Source organism: Abramis brama, assembly GCF_963993115.1.
Source record: "Abramis brama genome assembly, chromosome: 25".
In the NCBI taxonomy this organism is placed as follows: domain Eukaryota; kingdom Metazoa; phylum Chordata; class Actinopteri; order Cypriniformes; family Leuciscidae; genus Abramis; species Abramis brama.
This window is the reverse complement of record NC_139987.1, coordinates 1,820,618-1,837,500: the sequence shown is the minus strand read 5'-3', so window position 1 is coordinate 1,837,500 and position 16,883 is coordinate 1,820,618. Positions and strand designations below refer to the sequence as shown.

The window sequence follows — 16,883 nt, the reverse complement described above, 5'->3', positions numbered from 1 at the left end:
CAGTACACTAAATGTACAATACTGCACTATACTCACCTTTTTATGAAAAAAATATTATTAGAAAAGATACTTAGACAGAAATAATATTCCTGATAAAATAATCCTGGCTTCACTCTGAAAATTAAATATTTTTCTGAATGTGTAAAAGACAAAACAGACCATCTCTCTTTAAGAAAGTGTCTTTATTTACCAAAAAATGAGAAGAAAAAAAAACATCAACCATGAATAATGTGGTTAAGCAAATCATGTTGCATAATTGTAAAGTGACTACAAATTTCAGTGCCATTTCATAGAGAAAATGTTAATATTGTATCGTAAACATGAAGGGCGGGGAAACTGGGAAGAAGTTGAAGTATAATAAAAATATACAAGAACAGAAAAAAGGCTCCATGGCACAGAAGACAGAAGAAGAAAACATGGGAAACATGGATGAAATGTGATTCATCAAAAAGCAAAATCAAATACGCATCAATGTCAAGCCAAGCACACATTTGCTGACTGGACTTGATAAAGTATATAGTGCTCGAATGGTTTTTACTGCTTTTGCACAAGGAGAAACGTCAACCCTATCTGTACAGTACCAGTCATGTGACGTTCTAAAAGCATGCTTTCTGAACAACTTCTTATAATTGCAAGGTTGTAAGAAAAACACAGCAAAAACAGCAAACAATGAATACTGAGATGACTTCAGCCATAGAAATTCAACACCCAGCTGGACTGATTATTATTGTAACATTTGTTCACAATGAAACAAGAGTACTATATGTACTTCAGGGGCTCTGAACCAAATTATTGATAAGTGTGTTTTAGACAAACCAGTTTCATAACAGATAACTAAGAGCAAAGTTTACCAAGAACAACTTCTTTAGGGACAAAATGTTTGATGCCCTCATGATTGGGCACAAGTTTTAGCATAAAATATTAAGTCTACAAAGAACTCAAGCTAACAGCATTCCAGATCCAGATTAATAGAAACTGACATTAGTGTGTGTAAAAAGGAATATTTTGATATATCTTGGTCCAACACACAATGCCTCTCCAATAACAGGTTTCACAGGGCAGAAGATCCAAAGCAAAATCTTCTGCATCAAATCTTTTAAAAACCAGAGACAGAACTTCAGGACTCGGGATAGCAGGATTTCATGATGGCCTCCCTGTCGAATTTGAAGCTGAGAAAGGAGCGTGAGGACAGGATGTATTCATTTTCTTCACAACACAAGTCTGCCTGTCCATTATAGCCATAGACATCAGCAGCTACATCTGGGAAAACAATTGTAGATGTTCCACAGTCAGATTAACACAACTTTTTTAATTCATGCAATAAATATACTATTTGATGAATGAACTAAAGGTGCATCACATTAGCAAAATTTCTAGTCCTCAGTCAAGACCACTGTCATTAGTGTAGTGATGTATGAGAGCCAGCTCACTTTCAAAACAAGCATCTTTCTGCGGTCAACACGGCAAATCCGAGTGATCAACTACAACCCTTTGTGAAATCTTTCTACTGAAATGCCTGGATTTCACCCACCGATGGTAAACGTGACCGCACCTTTACTCTCATGTATTACAAAACCTTCAAACATTCGTAAGTTCTAATCACATATTGGATATGTGTGAGGATTTTGCTTGTGATGAAATACAATTCATTTGATTTAGCAATATAACAACACCCCAATTCTAATCCCTATTGCATCACTGTTTTAAAAGGCTTATTTAAATACCTGTGTCAAAGTTATCCTGCAGTCGTCTTGGCTGAAGTTTCTTGTCATCTTTCTACAAGACAATATATTGTTACACAATAGAGATAAAGATTAATGTTCAGAAATAGTATGTGTAGCAACATGGAGGAACTCACCTGCTGCTGACCGACACCATTAGCTCGTTTCTTCAGGGTTGGAGACTCTTGGTGTTTCTTGCCATTGCTTTTCACATTATTCTGCAATGAAATACCAGAACCAATCACTGAATCAGCAATAATAAACAAACTGATGATGACTCTGCCTGTGCTGCTGTCAGCATCTGAGTCTGACACAGAACATATAGTACACAAACTGTGGAATAGAGCAGTTTATCTGAGCTGTAAAAATGTTTATACAGAAAATGTCTTCCAAACAATGAATATTACAATAAACTGCATAGGCCCATAAGATACAATACATTTTGCCACAACAAAATAAAGTGTCAGTCAATAGAGTGCAACAGTCGGGTTTGAACGATAACTTATAAACTAGGGATGCACAATATAATCGCCATCATATCGGTATCAGCCGATATATGTTCATTTCTAATGATTAGAAAATTAGGCCGATATAATAATGTATTGTTTTCTTCAGCTGGGACACATCAGATGCGCAACTGTTTGCCATGATGTTGCTAGAAATATAGTTGGAAACATAGAAACTATTTACATAGAACAAAGAAAAATACAGTTAATAAAACATGTGCAGCTCAAACTGTTTTTCTTATGAACTTTTTTGCTTCAAGTCACCTTATAAATGCATTCAAATCAAAGTTCAAAATTCAGCTCGTAGCTGGTTGGCTTGGTTCATGGCTTATAACGCTTTAACGCTTTCCTTATGGGAAAAATGAACCAGCCCCGCTGAAAAAGTGGGCGGGCACTAATGCACTCATTCTGCAGCATTGTTTGCTATATCACGGTATGTAAATATATTTGTGCAGCTTTCAGTGGGCAGAAATGCTTAAAGTTACAATCAGAGGGATAAAAAAACATGGATGAACGAGAAAATAAAGAGCGTGATGTGCTTGATATAAAAAAAGGTAATTAAAAGTGCAATAAACTGTGAATAAGATTGCAAACTGACATGTGACTGTCTATATAAGCTTTATTTCTCTGTGCCATAAAAGTTGGTTATACTGTTCACAACTACCTATAATAGCATCTTTATGTACATGAATTACTTTATGATGTGAACACCTACCTTGGGTTTAAGCATGTCTACAAGCTCACTCTGGGAGGTTTGTCCAACAGTTTTCTGTTGTTTCTGCTTTGCCCAGCTGTCACCCGATACTGGAGATGCTTCCACCAACATCTGAGATTTTCTGGGCTTTGAGCTGAGCAGAGGAGCGACAACAAAAATTAGTGCATATCATCATTTCAACAGTCATCTGACTGCACATTCAACAGCATGCGGTAACATAAGTCAAGCCACCTTTATTTCTATAGAGCTTTATTGAATAGAGACTGTTTCAAAGCAGCTTCACAGGGATAAACGGGAAAATAATGATGCAAACAGAGTTCAGTTCTGCTATAAAGCAGCTCTAAAAAGACAATAATATCATTGATCAGCTGAAGTCAGTTCAGTGTTGAATCAGTTCAGTTCAATAACTGTGTTAAGTTCATCAATTATGAAATGAGTTCAATTCAGCTATAAAGCAGCTCTGGAGAAAACAGTGATGTCATCATCCAGCTCAATAAGTCCATAACAACTCCACAGAAAATTATATACTTGGTGTTTGCTGATGTAGTTCAAAATAGTTCAATCAGTGTTGGGTAAGTTACTCTAAAAAAGTAATTAATTACTAGCTACTAATTACATATTCAACAGTGTAATTAGATTACTGTACTAATTACTCTCTATAAGAAAGTATTGCATTGCTTATTACTAATCACTTTCTAAATCCAATTTAATTTAATTAATTTTTGAAAATAAATAGAAAAAATATATAAAATTGCATCAATTATTCTTGAACTGACGAAAGTATTTAAAGACAGAAGTTTATATTAATAACATACATTTTAACATTAGACGTTACATTTTGATGTTAAATCCACTATTGTTCTATATAGAATTGTTCTATAATCTATATATTTAATGCAAAAAAAAAATTAAGAGTAATCTCTTACTTTACTTTTTCAAGGGAAAGGTAATGAAAGTGCAGTAATTAACTACGCCCAACACTGATAATACATATTTCATAGTTGATTATTTTCATATGAGGTCAGTGGGCTTTCTGATCAACTATTCAGTCTTAAGGCACCCCAGATAATGAGCGCAGCCTTCAGTAGGTTATCTGACAGATATTTGACAAATAAATAAGTGAAATAACTATAAATAGGTTTCTGTCTCTTATTTGACGATTGTGTCCTTCTTTAAATGCACAGCCACTAAAATATTAAACTGCACTATTAGCTCTTTATGCAAAATATAAAATCTTTGCAGGCATGAAATCATGATGGCGAAAGCCTTCTATAGCAAGAATCAGCGCACCGGAATGGTTTGCATGGTGTGCTGCCGTTGGACGCGAAATCCTCATCGCTGCTCGTCGACTCCCCTTTGTGTTTGGCAATCCACTCTCTGAGCTGCCTGCAAATCAGCACATCACACCTCAGTTACACCTTCAATCGCACAGCACCCCCGGTCCACTTTAGATGCTCATTAATGATGCAAAAGGAGAAGATGTACCTCATAAACGGAATAGCCATAAAAAACTTGTTAGGAGCCAGTCCAAGCTTGGATTTAGGAGTCATATCGTTCCTGTGGCAAGGCAGTTTATCCACCGGGAACCATTCAATGTTCTATCAGAAATCAGAAGAGCAGAGAAATTCAATGGATGAGTTGTATAATCAAACACATGTGCTTGTATGTGCTGGCAAAACAAAAGCATCCAAATGTATATACACCCTTATTTCTTTTCTGGTCTTGGGGTTAAACTTGGTGTCTTTAGGAACTCCCGGGATAATGTACAATCGGGCCAATTGATCTAAAATTCTCTGCTCGATATATGTCTTTTTGCATATACGATCTCGGATATCAAAGCCCGTCTCCTCTAAAACCTGCAGAGAAAACAGAACAACAATGACATCTGACCTCTACATGTATCAGACCAACATCTGTATTTTCACAGCCGAGAATAAGACATACTTCTCTCACAGCGCAGTCATGGAAAGCCTCGTCTTCATTGACTTTCCCTTTAGGAAAACCCCAGCCAGACTTGGCCAGATAACCCTGGACCATTAACACCTTCAGGTACAAATAAAGCTTCAATAAGCGTCGCAACCCTCTTTCAAAATCACATAGCATAGATGATGATGCTTCTAGAAACTGTGTACTTACATGGTCAAGCGTTTCATCAAGAATAATGGCACCAAATGTCGGCACACCCATCTTGTACTCTTTCCACTGCTCTAAAACCTTCTGAACATCCTCTCCGTGGGGCAGCAGGAATGGACAGTGATTAAAAAGTGATCATAATGTTAAGGAGACACACAGACCACAAAAACACTTTACATGCTGCACTTCATCCTCATGATTTGAGCATCTTCATGATACAGTTGTTGTCAGATTTCATTGGTGATTTCCAATATGAAGTTTAATCATAAGCTTGATAAACAGCTTTGGAGAATCTGATGTTTCCCCATTCAGGGAGATGAGAGTTGCATGACTGAAACCGCTGTCCGAGAGGCATTTCAAAGATGGCCGCCAAGTGAAAGGACTTGCCTGAAAGTGACTGCTTTTAGACGCCTATGACTTTCATCGTCTGACACTTTAAATGAGTCCATTCACTGGATTCTGGAAGTGGATTCTGATTGGCTGTCAATGTACTAATTACTCTAAAAAGTATTGCATTACTAGACCAAAACAGTTAAAACATACTTCAAAATATTTTCTTTTATGTTTCTCATAAGACAGAAACTCACACGGGTTTATAATGTCATGAGAGGAGTAGGACCACCACGTCATGAGAATGAGTAAATGATGCGTCTCTGCTGCGAGTGCGTGTGTATTTTGAGACGGCCTCTGCAACACACTGGGTATTATTATAGTCATCATAATCGATTATTAAATTCTGGAATCAGAGATTTGGAGACAAATTACAGGGGTGTAAAAATGACTTTATAAAAGATGGCAGCAGCATCATTATTTTTACACAGAGATTGGTAGGTCTGTTAGTTAAATCTGTTGACTTGAGCAATCTTTGTTTCATTATATGCCAACGGTGACAGTTTAAGAATATGGGAAAAAGCACTTCTTGTGTTTTTTTTGCCTGAAGTTTGCATGTCTGTAACTTGTCAGATATCTTAATATCCTTTCAGATTATTTTGTTTTGGTAAACTTATCTTTAGGTATCTTCATTTTAAAGGCCCAATATAGTTCAGTCCCAGAGACAGTGATATTAAAGCGGCTCCATGAGTAAACTGGTCAATTGTGCACATTTTCAGGGGTCAAAAACCAAATGTGGGTCACTTTGCATACAGCTGATACTTTTTTTCCTTTAATGAACTAATGTTGAAACTAGAAACGTATCTTGTTTGCCTCTATCAAAATACATGTATATAACATACCTTTTTAAACGCATTTTTGAACGGTCAACGTTGGCATTTAAGGCTACAAAGATTGCTAAATTAAACATTCAACTGCCAATCTCCATGTAAAAATAAAATAATGATGCTGCCATCTTTCTGAAGTCATTTTACACCCCTGTAATTTGGCTCCAAATCTCAGGTGAAATTGTCTTTTGATCCTCCTCTACAAATATTCATCCATAACATTTAATATTTCAGCTTTCATCACTATTTAGTCCACAGAATTAGTCTTCTCTAATTCTCTAACTGTCTCTAATTGTTGTCCTATTCAGACACTGCTTTTTTGGCATTAGAGGTGCAGGGAATTTTTATGACACTTTTTGTTCCTTGTTCCTTGTTGTGAATCATTCAAAACTCTTTAAGTCTTTTCCGGCATCACCTACTCCCTCCCATCGAGGCACAGCTGGATTTGAATCCAGGACTCATTTCTCGCATATATAGTCTCTTAGAAGCACCACAGATCTGAGGAGCCTAAATTATATTAAAAACTCCTGCAACTTGACCTGGTCAGGGACTTAGACCAGCTCTCTCACCGGTTTGCTTTGTTTTTCTGGATTGAGAAGCACTCTGGGTCAACTTCTGCTGCTTTTACATGAGCTACACATGTATGTGTGTTGGGATTTGTGGATCTCCAGTGTGATATTCTGCTCAAAGAAACGTGTAATAAGCCACTCTGTGTTCAGTCAGCTCGTGCGGTTTGGTGTGAGCAATTATTTCATCACACAAGTTTGATCAAACAACAATTCATCACCATTTATCATTAATACTCAGCATGTTTCAAGATTTTCTGATGCCTGATAATAATACTTTACCTTTGATCAAGAAGGCACCTGCACCTCAGTTAAAAAAAGACTTCAGAAAATTGTGCATTTAAGTCCTAATCACACTAAGAAAGATTACTATAAAGAACGATAACAATAAATATGTTTGCATCCACACCAACGCATGAAAAAAGATGTGTTTATTCTAAGAGCGCACCGCAGTTTTGTCATCTGACACTTTAAATGAGCCGATTGACTGGGTTTTGGAAGTGGATTCTGATTGGCTGTCAATGTTTTTTTTATCATTCTGAGAATTATTTAACTGATATCGCTCCTCTCTGTGGTTATGGTTATAGCTGTGCTGTGGACTTCCTTATTCTCATGGTATTAGAACAATTATTATGCAGTTATTGTTGTGAACAGGCCTTTAGTCTGTGTGTTAATGAATGTTCACTGAGTCTTCCTGCAGCGCCCAAAACCTGGCCTAAGACTCAAAACACAAACTCAGTACTCTCTCTGCCCCTAGTATGCTTTCATTAGGAACATTATACAAAGATCTCTTTAGGATATCAGCCTTGGCAAAGTCTCTTATCCCACACTGAGGTAATCCTGGTGAATTCTGCATGCAGAAGTCCAGGTAAAACCAATGGGCAAGCTCGATCTGGAAGCAGACTCTGATGGCATTGTCCCTCTCCTCGCTGGGGATGTGAAGAATGAAGCGACTACAAGACACAAAACAAAATCATCACACGCACCCAAAATACTGAAAACATGAAGCCCACATCATGAGTCAACAGCACATTTAATGATGAAATATGTTCAATACAATGGACTACTTGTCTTGCACTGAGCTTTGTGACAAGCTTCCAGCTTTAAATAATATGGCATGATTCTTTTCTGAAGAACAGATCTAAAGCTAAGATAACCTTAAAGTCACTATGACATCAAAATCGACATTTTTTTATGGAATATTGCAGCATTTATTATGCACATCTTTATTTACTCATATGCTCATCTTGAATCTTATGCTGCCTTCACGTGCTATTGGAATTACTGTACATATGAGTTTCCTAGTTAAAAATTGGACACGAACGCCCTCTTAAGTCGTATTTACCAATGGGAAGCTCTGGGATAGTGCTGATACTTGAGTTTTCGTGTTGGACGGGCCACAAACTTTAAACGAGGCGGAGGGGAGAATGATTGCTGATGTGACTGCTACTCTTATTAGGTTTTCCACAACAGCTACATCGCCTTGTCTTGTAATTAAAGTAATGCATGTTTACACAAGAATAATCATTTGATCTTCAAATGATTACTGAAGTGGTCAAATACAGGCTATTTTTCGCTTCAAATTTTGAAGCATTTTGTACAGTGAAAATAGTCTGTATTTGACAAAAATTCCACAATTGTCAGCAAGACGACTAAGTTATCTAGATCAGTGGTCTCAAACTCAATTCCTGGAGAATTCCTGGGAATTCTCTTCCCTCCTGCAGCAACACCACTTCTCTTCTCTGATGATGTGTTCACTGGGTTTACTGGTATCACATGAGATCCACCAACACAGCAAACCAGAACCATCCAATCAATTCCCCTCAAGCCCCGCCCTACATTTGTTCCTGTTCAAGAAGGATATACGTCACGATATAGGGACAATCGCAACCTCAATTTCATGCCGACACTTAAAAAGTAATAATAATCTGCACTCTCATGATCTACCTTTCACTAGCATGTGATCAATTAAGGACAAACCAGAGGGAAAAGCTGATTTCCCCTCATTCAATGAGACTACACAATTAATAATATCAAAAGCGGTTGAATCAGTTAGAACCGAACACGGAAGTAGTTCTACGTAGTCAGTCAATTGACCAGTTCAAAATATCAGCAACAATAACTATCAGCATCCTCTTGATCAGACTTTAGAAACTGTTGTTGTTACTAGCATTTGGAGTCAAAACACAGCTGGCCTGGCACGCGCCCAAAGCTGACTGGAGCGCGCACGGCACGCGAAACACAAATATGCGCTGCAGACTCACATACACACACTGGACGGACAAAACTGCACTCGGGACGGGGGTGCCTACGACACCCCGAACACTGCTTACCACAGGAGTTTAATAGCTTTTGCAACACAGCCTTTATAATACAATCAATTAACTTAGCTGAGTCCTTTAGATGACCGCGTGACAAAGACTGCTATTCGACCGCTCAAACTGATATAAGTCCATATTAAACATACAGGTACTTTAAAACACACGGTATGGTGTGAATATAAGCTCTCAGTTTACCTGCAAAGGTCATCCAGTAAGCCGTTAGGAATCTCCCATCTTTTTGTCTCCATGTTAAGGGTAAAAACATCCCGAACAAGCAAAACTAGTGCGTTTAAAAACAGCGCAAAGGCACTACACTTGTGTGCTTCACATTTATAATATGTGGCTAAATTACATGGTTCTGTACTATTCAAACACTATCCATAAAAGGGCAAGAAGTGCTGTGAATTTATAACGACGACACTGATGCTAACATGCTAACTAGCTAAAAATACGAATTCATGAACAACTCTTGCGTTCAGAAGGAGGAGGGATCAGAAGCGCGTGAACGGAAACTCCCGACCAATCACAGTCACTCTTCTAAATGATTGACATCATCAAGAAGCCAATCACGGATAAGTTCATAGAGCAATGAAGAGATTGGCACTGGCAGCGATCATGCTACGCAATAAATGTAGTTAAACACCTGGCTAAATTGTGAAAAGGATATATTTTATGTATTCGACCTCACCTTTCGTGCAGTCAACGCCATTATGAATATATCTCTACACATATTTCCAGTGTAATACTCATTTAATTTTACATTTACAAGGCTTTCTTCCGCACAACTGTCATTTTACACCGTTATATGAAGGGTGTGGTCGCGGAAGTGGCGTCGTGACGTCACACCTCGGCGTGCAAGTCACACACTGAACTGAGAACAGCAGGAGTTGAGCTGCTGTTCGCACTATTATTGAACAATCACCAATCCAGACAAATCATGGCGTTCGCGCTAAAAGAGCGTTTCGACAAGTTCCTCAAGGAGAAAAATGTGATGACGGACGTGCTGTCGAAGATCGAGGCGAGGACTGGCGTGAACAGGTCCTACATCGCGTATGGTGAGCGCGTTAAACAGGAACACATGTGTCATGTCGGACACGTCAGAACAACCGCTTCTACGGTTTACTCTGTAGCTTTAATGCTGTTTAACCGAGGATAGTGTTGTGCGTAATGTATCAGAGATGATGTTGTCTTTTGTCTTGCAGCTGTCATCGCGCTCCTTGCAGTGTATCTGGTGATCGGATACGGCGCTTCTCTTCTTTGTAATCTCATTGGATTCGTCTATCCTGCGTATATATCGTGAGTTAAAACTGTAATCGATCTTTGTTTGTTCATTCTGGCGTCACGCCGCGGGTGGTTGCGTCATCGACGTCGCGATTACGGATGGCTGACGTCATCGCAGCGAGTACGCAGCAGGAAGTGGACACGGCAGAACATGTACACTTCCTTCAAAACCTTATGTTTATCGTCGAATATCCGATTACAACTGTGATCTATCTTTAGGCACATCTGTAGTCATGCTCAAATAATCAAATAATTTAAACACACATCTTACAGTGGCCGAAAACGAGTAGGCAGAAGAGATTGCTGATCAGGCCTACGGCTTCTCATGATGCCAAATTTTATGTTAAATGGATAGAAATGAAAATTGTATCATCATTTATTCACCCTCATGTTGTTCCAATCCTGTATACATTTCTTTCTTGTACTGAACACAAAAGAAGATATTTCGAAGAATGTTGGTAATTAAACAGTTGATGGACCCCATTGACTTTACTATGGAAGTCAATGGCTACCGTTTGTGATATATATTACTGAATTACATTACAATAATATAATATTAAATTAAAAGAAATATATTACTGCTGTACAGTAGAATTGAGCTATGTAGTAATTTAATAATATTATTATTAAAACTTGATAAGTAGTAATCTCAATTTTTATTCCATGATTTAATGTTAACGGTAAAGCTCTGCTGTGCAGCACTGTGTTTGACAAAAAAGTTTGTATTATTTCAGATGATTAAAATTAAATTAATGTTTTATGCTTTCATTTGTTTGCCAGACAAATAATAGAAATGAAAAATAAAAAAAATAAAAAATAAAAATTCTATCAATTAAATCAATTAATTAGACATGCTTTTTGATTACTAAAATTGCATTAAACCATTCAAATGGAATCCAGAAAACTTAAAACAGAAAACACAGAATTTGGTATAAAATAAAACTGAATTTGATAAAAACACATTTCATAGGGGCCTAAACATGCCATTTTAATTAGACATGCTTTTTGATGACTAAAATGTAATCAAACCATTAAAATGGAGTCCAAAAAATTTAAATGGAAAGAATTTTTTTTGGAAGAAAATAAAACTGAATCTGAGAAAAAATAAGTGATTTTATGGGGCCCAATACAAAATGCTTTTCAGGGCACACTTAAACACAGTAGCATTCAGTGCAGATTAAAGAAATTACACATTTCAAAGATTAGAAATTTCAATCCATTAAACACAATGTTATGAATGTATTTCTAAACAGGATTATGAAAATGAGTATGAATTGAGAATCTTGTTTGATCATGGTGCCGATAAGCAGTTCAGGGTTGGACACGCTAGACCACAGAAGACCTCGTGACTCCCGTCTCAGTTCATCTCTTCATCTCCTAACCTCAATGAAGCCTCTGTAACATTTTCCACACGCACATCTCCTAATGATCAAAACTTTGCTGAAAAGCCTGTTTTACTCCATCTACCACATTCCTCCTGTTGTCTGATTGGCAGTTTAGACTCTTTCAGCTGGTAAAAGTCTTACAGTATAACTGCACAAGCGTCCTCCTTCAGTCTTTCTGCTCTCAAATCTGACCTAATCTTATCAAGTAAACGCAATAATAACTTTTAAATTGTAAGTAATATTTCAAAATTAACATTTAATGGACTGAAGCAACTTCAGTTTACTTGATTATCATTTTATAGTAAAAGCATGAGTCTCAAATATGATCATCAGGCTTTTGATGAAGGTTTATTTGTTTATCTCTCAATCATCATTATATTGCATGGTATTATATGTTTTAAAACTACAGAGCTTTGATCATAAAACTAAGCATCGAAATATCATCTTACTAAGACATATTATTGGCAGATATAGAGGGATTGATATTTATATGCTTTTATGTCAGTATTCTGTTATTTCATCACATTACAAGCATCAGAATTTCATCTTTTTGAGCATATAATATCATCTGCACTGAATTGCATATTTTTGCTCAGTTTGTTCCTCTGAATATTTTTTTCTTCCTCGAGCTCCATATTCTCACGTTATCGTACTATATGAGCCGTAAATGCCTGATGTGTCAAATTTGATGATAAACGGAGTTCTTTTTTGTCTAAAGGTTCAATAAAAATAAAAAACAGCCTATAATTTCTCATGTCGGGCTTTACAGGGTTAACACAGCAGTTCTGAGTTTCACTGGTGTTATCAGCGGGCATCTGATGCTGTGAATGATCAGATCCCTCTCTTCTCATCAGTAAATGAAGAGTCTGATTGTGTGTGTGACTGTGGATGTGTCCGCAGAATCAAAGCCATCGAGAGCGCCACTAAAGAGGACGACACCAAATGGCTGACCTACTGGGTGGTGTACGGGGTGTTCAGCGTCGCCGAGTTCTTCGCCGACATCTTCCTCTCCTGGTTCCCCTTCTACTTTTTGGGAAAGGTATTGGACAGCACATGATGTTGTTGTTCGCTACAATTCAGTTATTTATTTTGTACTGAGTACATGTTGTAGTCATGTCACATCAGTTGTTGATTTAGATTTATCACAGGTGTCTGTAGAGCTTTTGTACAGGGATTAGTTGCCATATTTGATATTTTGCCAACTTTAATTCCCTGATTACAGTAAGCTTACTGCAGATGTTTACAATGAATTAAAAATGAGCCTAATTGGTACTTGAGCCATATTTCTACAAACACATTTGACTATATTTCACCTATTTATTATTATTACTTAAAGGGATTGTTCACCCTACAATGAAAATTAAGTCATCATTTACTCACCCTGGTGTTGTTCTAATGCCTTATGCTATTCTTTCTTTTTCGGACCGCAAAAGGAGAGGTTTTTTTAAATGTCCCGCTCATGCTCGTCCATATAACGGCAGCAGGGTTCGTACAGGGTTTCTTAAAGTGCCTGAGTTTGACTTTGAAATTGAAGTCTTGGAAAACCCTTGGAAACAGCCATATTTCTGAAAAGGTGATTGAGTTACTGGAAGACAGTAGACCTAATGCGCCAGAGAAACGAGGGCGCCGCCGTCTCTAGAATATCGTCTCTAAACTTCCATTTCTGCGGTCGCTCTGTATATCTCTATGGCATTGCTATCCAGGAGTAATTAAGTTAACGAAAGTTATCATGAGGATTGTAATGTTTAAAGCAGATGTCTTAACAAATGTCAGTAGACCGGGAAGATTTTAAAACGAGCCGCTCATTCACGCAAGATCGCTGTGAAAATACAGACTGGAAGACCAAAGACAACGAGCGCAGCGCTGAAAGGGGCGGAGCTACATAAGGTCTATAGGCTATATTAGAAATGAGTGTTTAAATTGATTGATAACACAATATTTTTAGACCCATCTGTTATTGATATAGAGCCATTTCACATGGCAATGAGCGTGATGTTGCTCATATAATTATTCTTGTATATGATACAGCTTTCGGTGTATCTTTGTTTGATAAGTGAGATCTCTGATTGTTGTCGTTGAAAACCAAAAGAGTAGCGCTTGGAAAGTCCTGGAATTTTATTTGACAGTGTCTGTCCGATCCCTGTGGCAGTGAATCGTGACCCGCGTCAAGCTTTAAAGACGACACTAAAGTATCTCAGAATGATCCATGCGATGCCAAGTGTTCTGGGGCTTACGATAGGGTTTGGTGAAAAACAAACTGAGATTTAATGAAAATTCATGACCTTGGCCGTTGCGCTTTTGTGTGTTCATGAGACTCTGTAAGCGCCACAGTTCACTCCGTCTCACACACAAGTTGTGAGAAATCAAGACTAAGAAGAACTTGACATGACATACAACCCCTGTTTCTTCTTCTTTAGGGTGAATATTGGTGATATTCGACTCAGTGAAGAAAGTAAACCGATGCAGTTTTGGGTTTTCTAGGCGTTGAATTATTTTGGATAAACCCCTTGAGACGCATCATCTCATTTTCAGGGGGGTCCTAGTACACAAAAAAGTGACTTTCATGTGGCGTTTTTCTTAAGAGTCTCATGAACACAGAAGACCAGCGGAGTAGTTGAGGTGAGTATGAAGAGACGCTGAGAGAACACTGAACACAAGCTCAAGCTGCCGGTCACAGGACACGCTCCTGCACAACAAACAGCAAGATGGAGTCCAGTGGCAGTTTCTATTGAGCAAATTTTAACTCATTTAAAAGTACACTGAAGATTCAAAAAAGTATTTTGTTTCTAGACCAAATGGTGCAAAGGTTCTAGAAGTTATAATAAGAGAGGACATCATGAAGTTATAAGAGGACAGGAAGTGTTTGAACTGGTGTTTGGTGTCAGACGGTGTGACTTTACAGACTATCACTGTTCAGCTCCACCCCAATACATCTGCCAGAATCTTCCTATTAACCTATTCTTATCTTTTCATATTCCTATATTTGACGAGAATGACTAATAATAGTCCTGGGAAAGTTGTGCTTAGTTTTTGATCATCAGTGGCATTATTGCTGTACGTCTTCAGATTGAAATATTTAGATGTACTGAAAATATCACATTAGGTAGTAGGGCTGTGACAATATATCGTATCACTATATATCACAATACAAAAATGGAATAATATATTTTGTGGATAGTGACTGTATTTTGTGTAAAAAATTCAAGTTTTCAGAGTTTTAGTGTCAGTACTACATTAAACTACTATATATTATGTATAATAATGCAGTGGGGGAATATTTGTGGGTCCTGATAATGCCAAATGTCTGATGTTACCAGTAAAAGTGGAATACATTATTATAAATATATCTAGTCAGTGACAGAGATCAAACATATTCATCTAAAATAATCCTGTATTTTCAGCTTCAGAATCATGAATATTGTTATTCTGGCGTCTCTATTGTCCTGAGCTTTGGGTTTCAGCAACAAGTCCAAGACTATTCATTTACACACTCAATGTAACACCAAATTTAGCATTTTAATCAACAGTACATTTTTTGTGAACCTTCTCTCATATGTCTTGGAGTATCGCAATAATATGGTATTGTGAGTTCAGTATCGTGATCTGTGTCGAATCGTGACATGAGGGTATCGTTACACCCCTAATAGCTAGTCATGACCAGCTGAATAACAAAATTTAATAAGTTTTGACTCCAGTTTCAATGATATAAGGCATGGTGATACAGTCCAAATGTGTTTAGCTGTGTGCTTGATCCCTAAGAACACTTATATCATCAAAATACAGTATTCAGGTAGAAAAACATCTGTGTGTGTGTGGACTGAAGTGGACACAGAAGTCTCCTGATGTGGAGAGTATAATGTGATGTTTGTTCGGGTCTCTCTAGTGTGTCTTCTTGGTTTGGTGCATGGCTCCCACTCCATCCAACGGCTCCGTTCTGCTCTACACAAGAATCATTCGCCCCTTCTTCTTAAAGAACGAAGCCAGTATTGACAGTGTGATGAAAGACGTCAAGGATAAAGCATCAGAGGCTGCGGACAAGATTAAAGAAGAAGGTGAAAACCACATGCACTTCATGTCTTTTGCCAGTTAAAGTTTGATTCTGATTTGAGGAATAGCAGATAAATCATCATGAAGGATCTTCCCTAACACATGTTTCATCAGTGATTTGATGTAGCTTGTGTCGTTAGTTTCCTTTATGATCTGTTAAAGCAGTTAAGCACTGATTGGTAATCCGATCTTCTCTTTGTCACACAGCCAAGAAAGCCACTGCCAACATTATTTTTGAGGAGAAAAAGAACTACTAAAAGCCACAGCCATTTCAACTGCTTATCCTGCAGGACGACGACGCCTGCCTGAATAAATGTTGCCTTTATATGCTCTTATTTTTAATTTTTGAAAACTGGAAGTGATGATTGTTACTGTCTTTATACTGTGGTAGCCATGTTAGATGACATCAGACAGCCCCAAGTTAAGATGGTTATGTTTAAGCAGGTAAGGCATTTATCATAAATCATGTTACAGCAACCGAGTGACGCTCCCCCCCGCCCCGCAACGCTTCAGTCTCAGTAAACATCCTTATCTTTCCCGTAGACATCCATGGCTTCTATTAATAGGTCATCAAATGGTTTATCTTGCATCTTATTTAACATATTCATTCTAAGATGTATTTATGTGTGATGAGATTTTTTGTTTGTAGAAAATGTCTATTCTGAGGATATCAGTGGAACTGTAAACATATGAATCATGCATTTGACATCAATTAAACCATTGAAATCCACAATTGATTGTGACATTATGCTGCTTCATTTCCTCTTCCTGTAGCAGCAGGCTGTGGCTGTGGTTTGTGTAAGTCGGTGTTATCTGCGGAGTCTTCACTGCACGAACAGCACAACGTCTGTAGGCTCTAACCAGTGTGAGCAGGGAAGGAGAGAGTACTCGAGTCTGAAAGCCAATATAGAGTTGGTCAGAGCAGAGAACCTGCAGATGTCTCAACTTCATGCTGTTCGCTGTAGTGCACACGCATCAAACGGCGAGGTTC

At 37.8% G+C, this 16,883-nt stretch overlaps 2 protein-coding genes across 2 annotated transcripts; one reads left to right on the top strand and one right to left on the bottom strand.

Moving 5' to 3' along the window:
• Positions 1 to 165: 165 nt before the first annotated feature.
• Positions 166 to 9,510, bottom strand: dcp2 (decapping mRNA 2). The gene is made up of 11 exons (XM_084105501.1): positions 9,375 to 9,510; positions 7,660 to 7,811; positions 5,079 to 5,206; positions 4,887 to 4,985; positions 4,646 to 4,798; positions 4,428 to 4,540; positions 4,233 to 4,328; positions 2,943 to 3,075; positions 1,859 to 1,939; positions 1,725 to 1,776; positions 166 to 1,260 (listed from the first exon to the last, which is right to left on the bottom strand). The coding sequence occupies exons 1-11, from the start codon at positions 9,425 to 9,427 to the stop codon at positions 1,118 to 1,120; spliced, it is 1,203 nt and encodes a 400-aa protein (XP_083961627.1). The 5' UTR covers positions 9,428 to 9,510; the 3' UTR covers positions 166 to 1,117.
• Positions 9,511 to 10,097: 587 nt separating this feature from the next.
• Positions 10,098 to 16,625, top strand: reep5 (receptor accessory protein 5). Its single transcript, XM_084105504.1, has 5 exons — positions 10,098 to 10,234; positions 10,382 to 10,475; positions 12,746 to 12,884; positions 15,729 to 15,897; positions 16,100 to 16,625. The coding sequence occupies exons 1-5, from the start codon at positions 10,117 to 10,119 to the stop codon at positions 16,147 to 16,149; spliced, it is 570 nt and encodes a 189-aa protein (XP_083961630.1). The 5' UTR covers positions 10,098 to 10,116; the 3' UTR covers positions 16,150 to 16,625.
• The last annotated feature ends 258 nt before the right edge of the window (positions 16,626 to 16,883 follow it).

Bases quoted from the DNA above. Each gene is read 5' to 3' on its own strand.
- dcp2 (XM_084105501.1), bottom strand. From the start codon at position 9,427: ATGGAGACAAAAAGATGGGAGATTCCTAACGGCTTACTGGATGACCTT. The intron at 3,076-4,232 runs GTGCGCTGATTC...TCCTCTGCTCAG, and splicing joins ACACCATGCAAACCATTCCG to CTCAAAGCCCAGAAAATCTC. The intron at 1,777-1,858 runs GTGAGTTCCTCC...ATTGTCTTGTAG, and splicing joins ATGGTGTCGGTCAGCAGCAG to AAAGATGACAAGAAACTTCA.
- reep5 (XM_084105504.1), top strand. From the start codon at position 10,117: ATGGCGTTCGCGCTAAAAGAGCGTTTCGACAAGTTCCTCAAGGAGAAA. The intron at 10,235-10,381 runs GTGAGCGCGTTA...TTTGTCTTGCAG, and splicing joins CAGGTCCTACATCGCGTATG to CTGTCATCGCGCTCCTTGCA. The intron at 15,898-16,099 runs GTGAAAACCACA...TTTGTCACACAG, and splicing joins GGACAAGATTAAAGAAGAAG to CCAAGAAAGCCACTGCCAAC.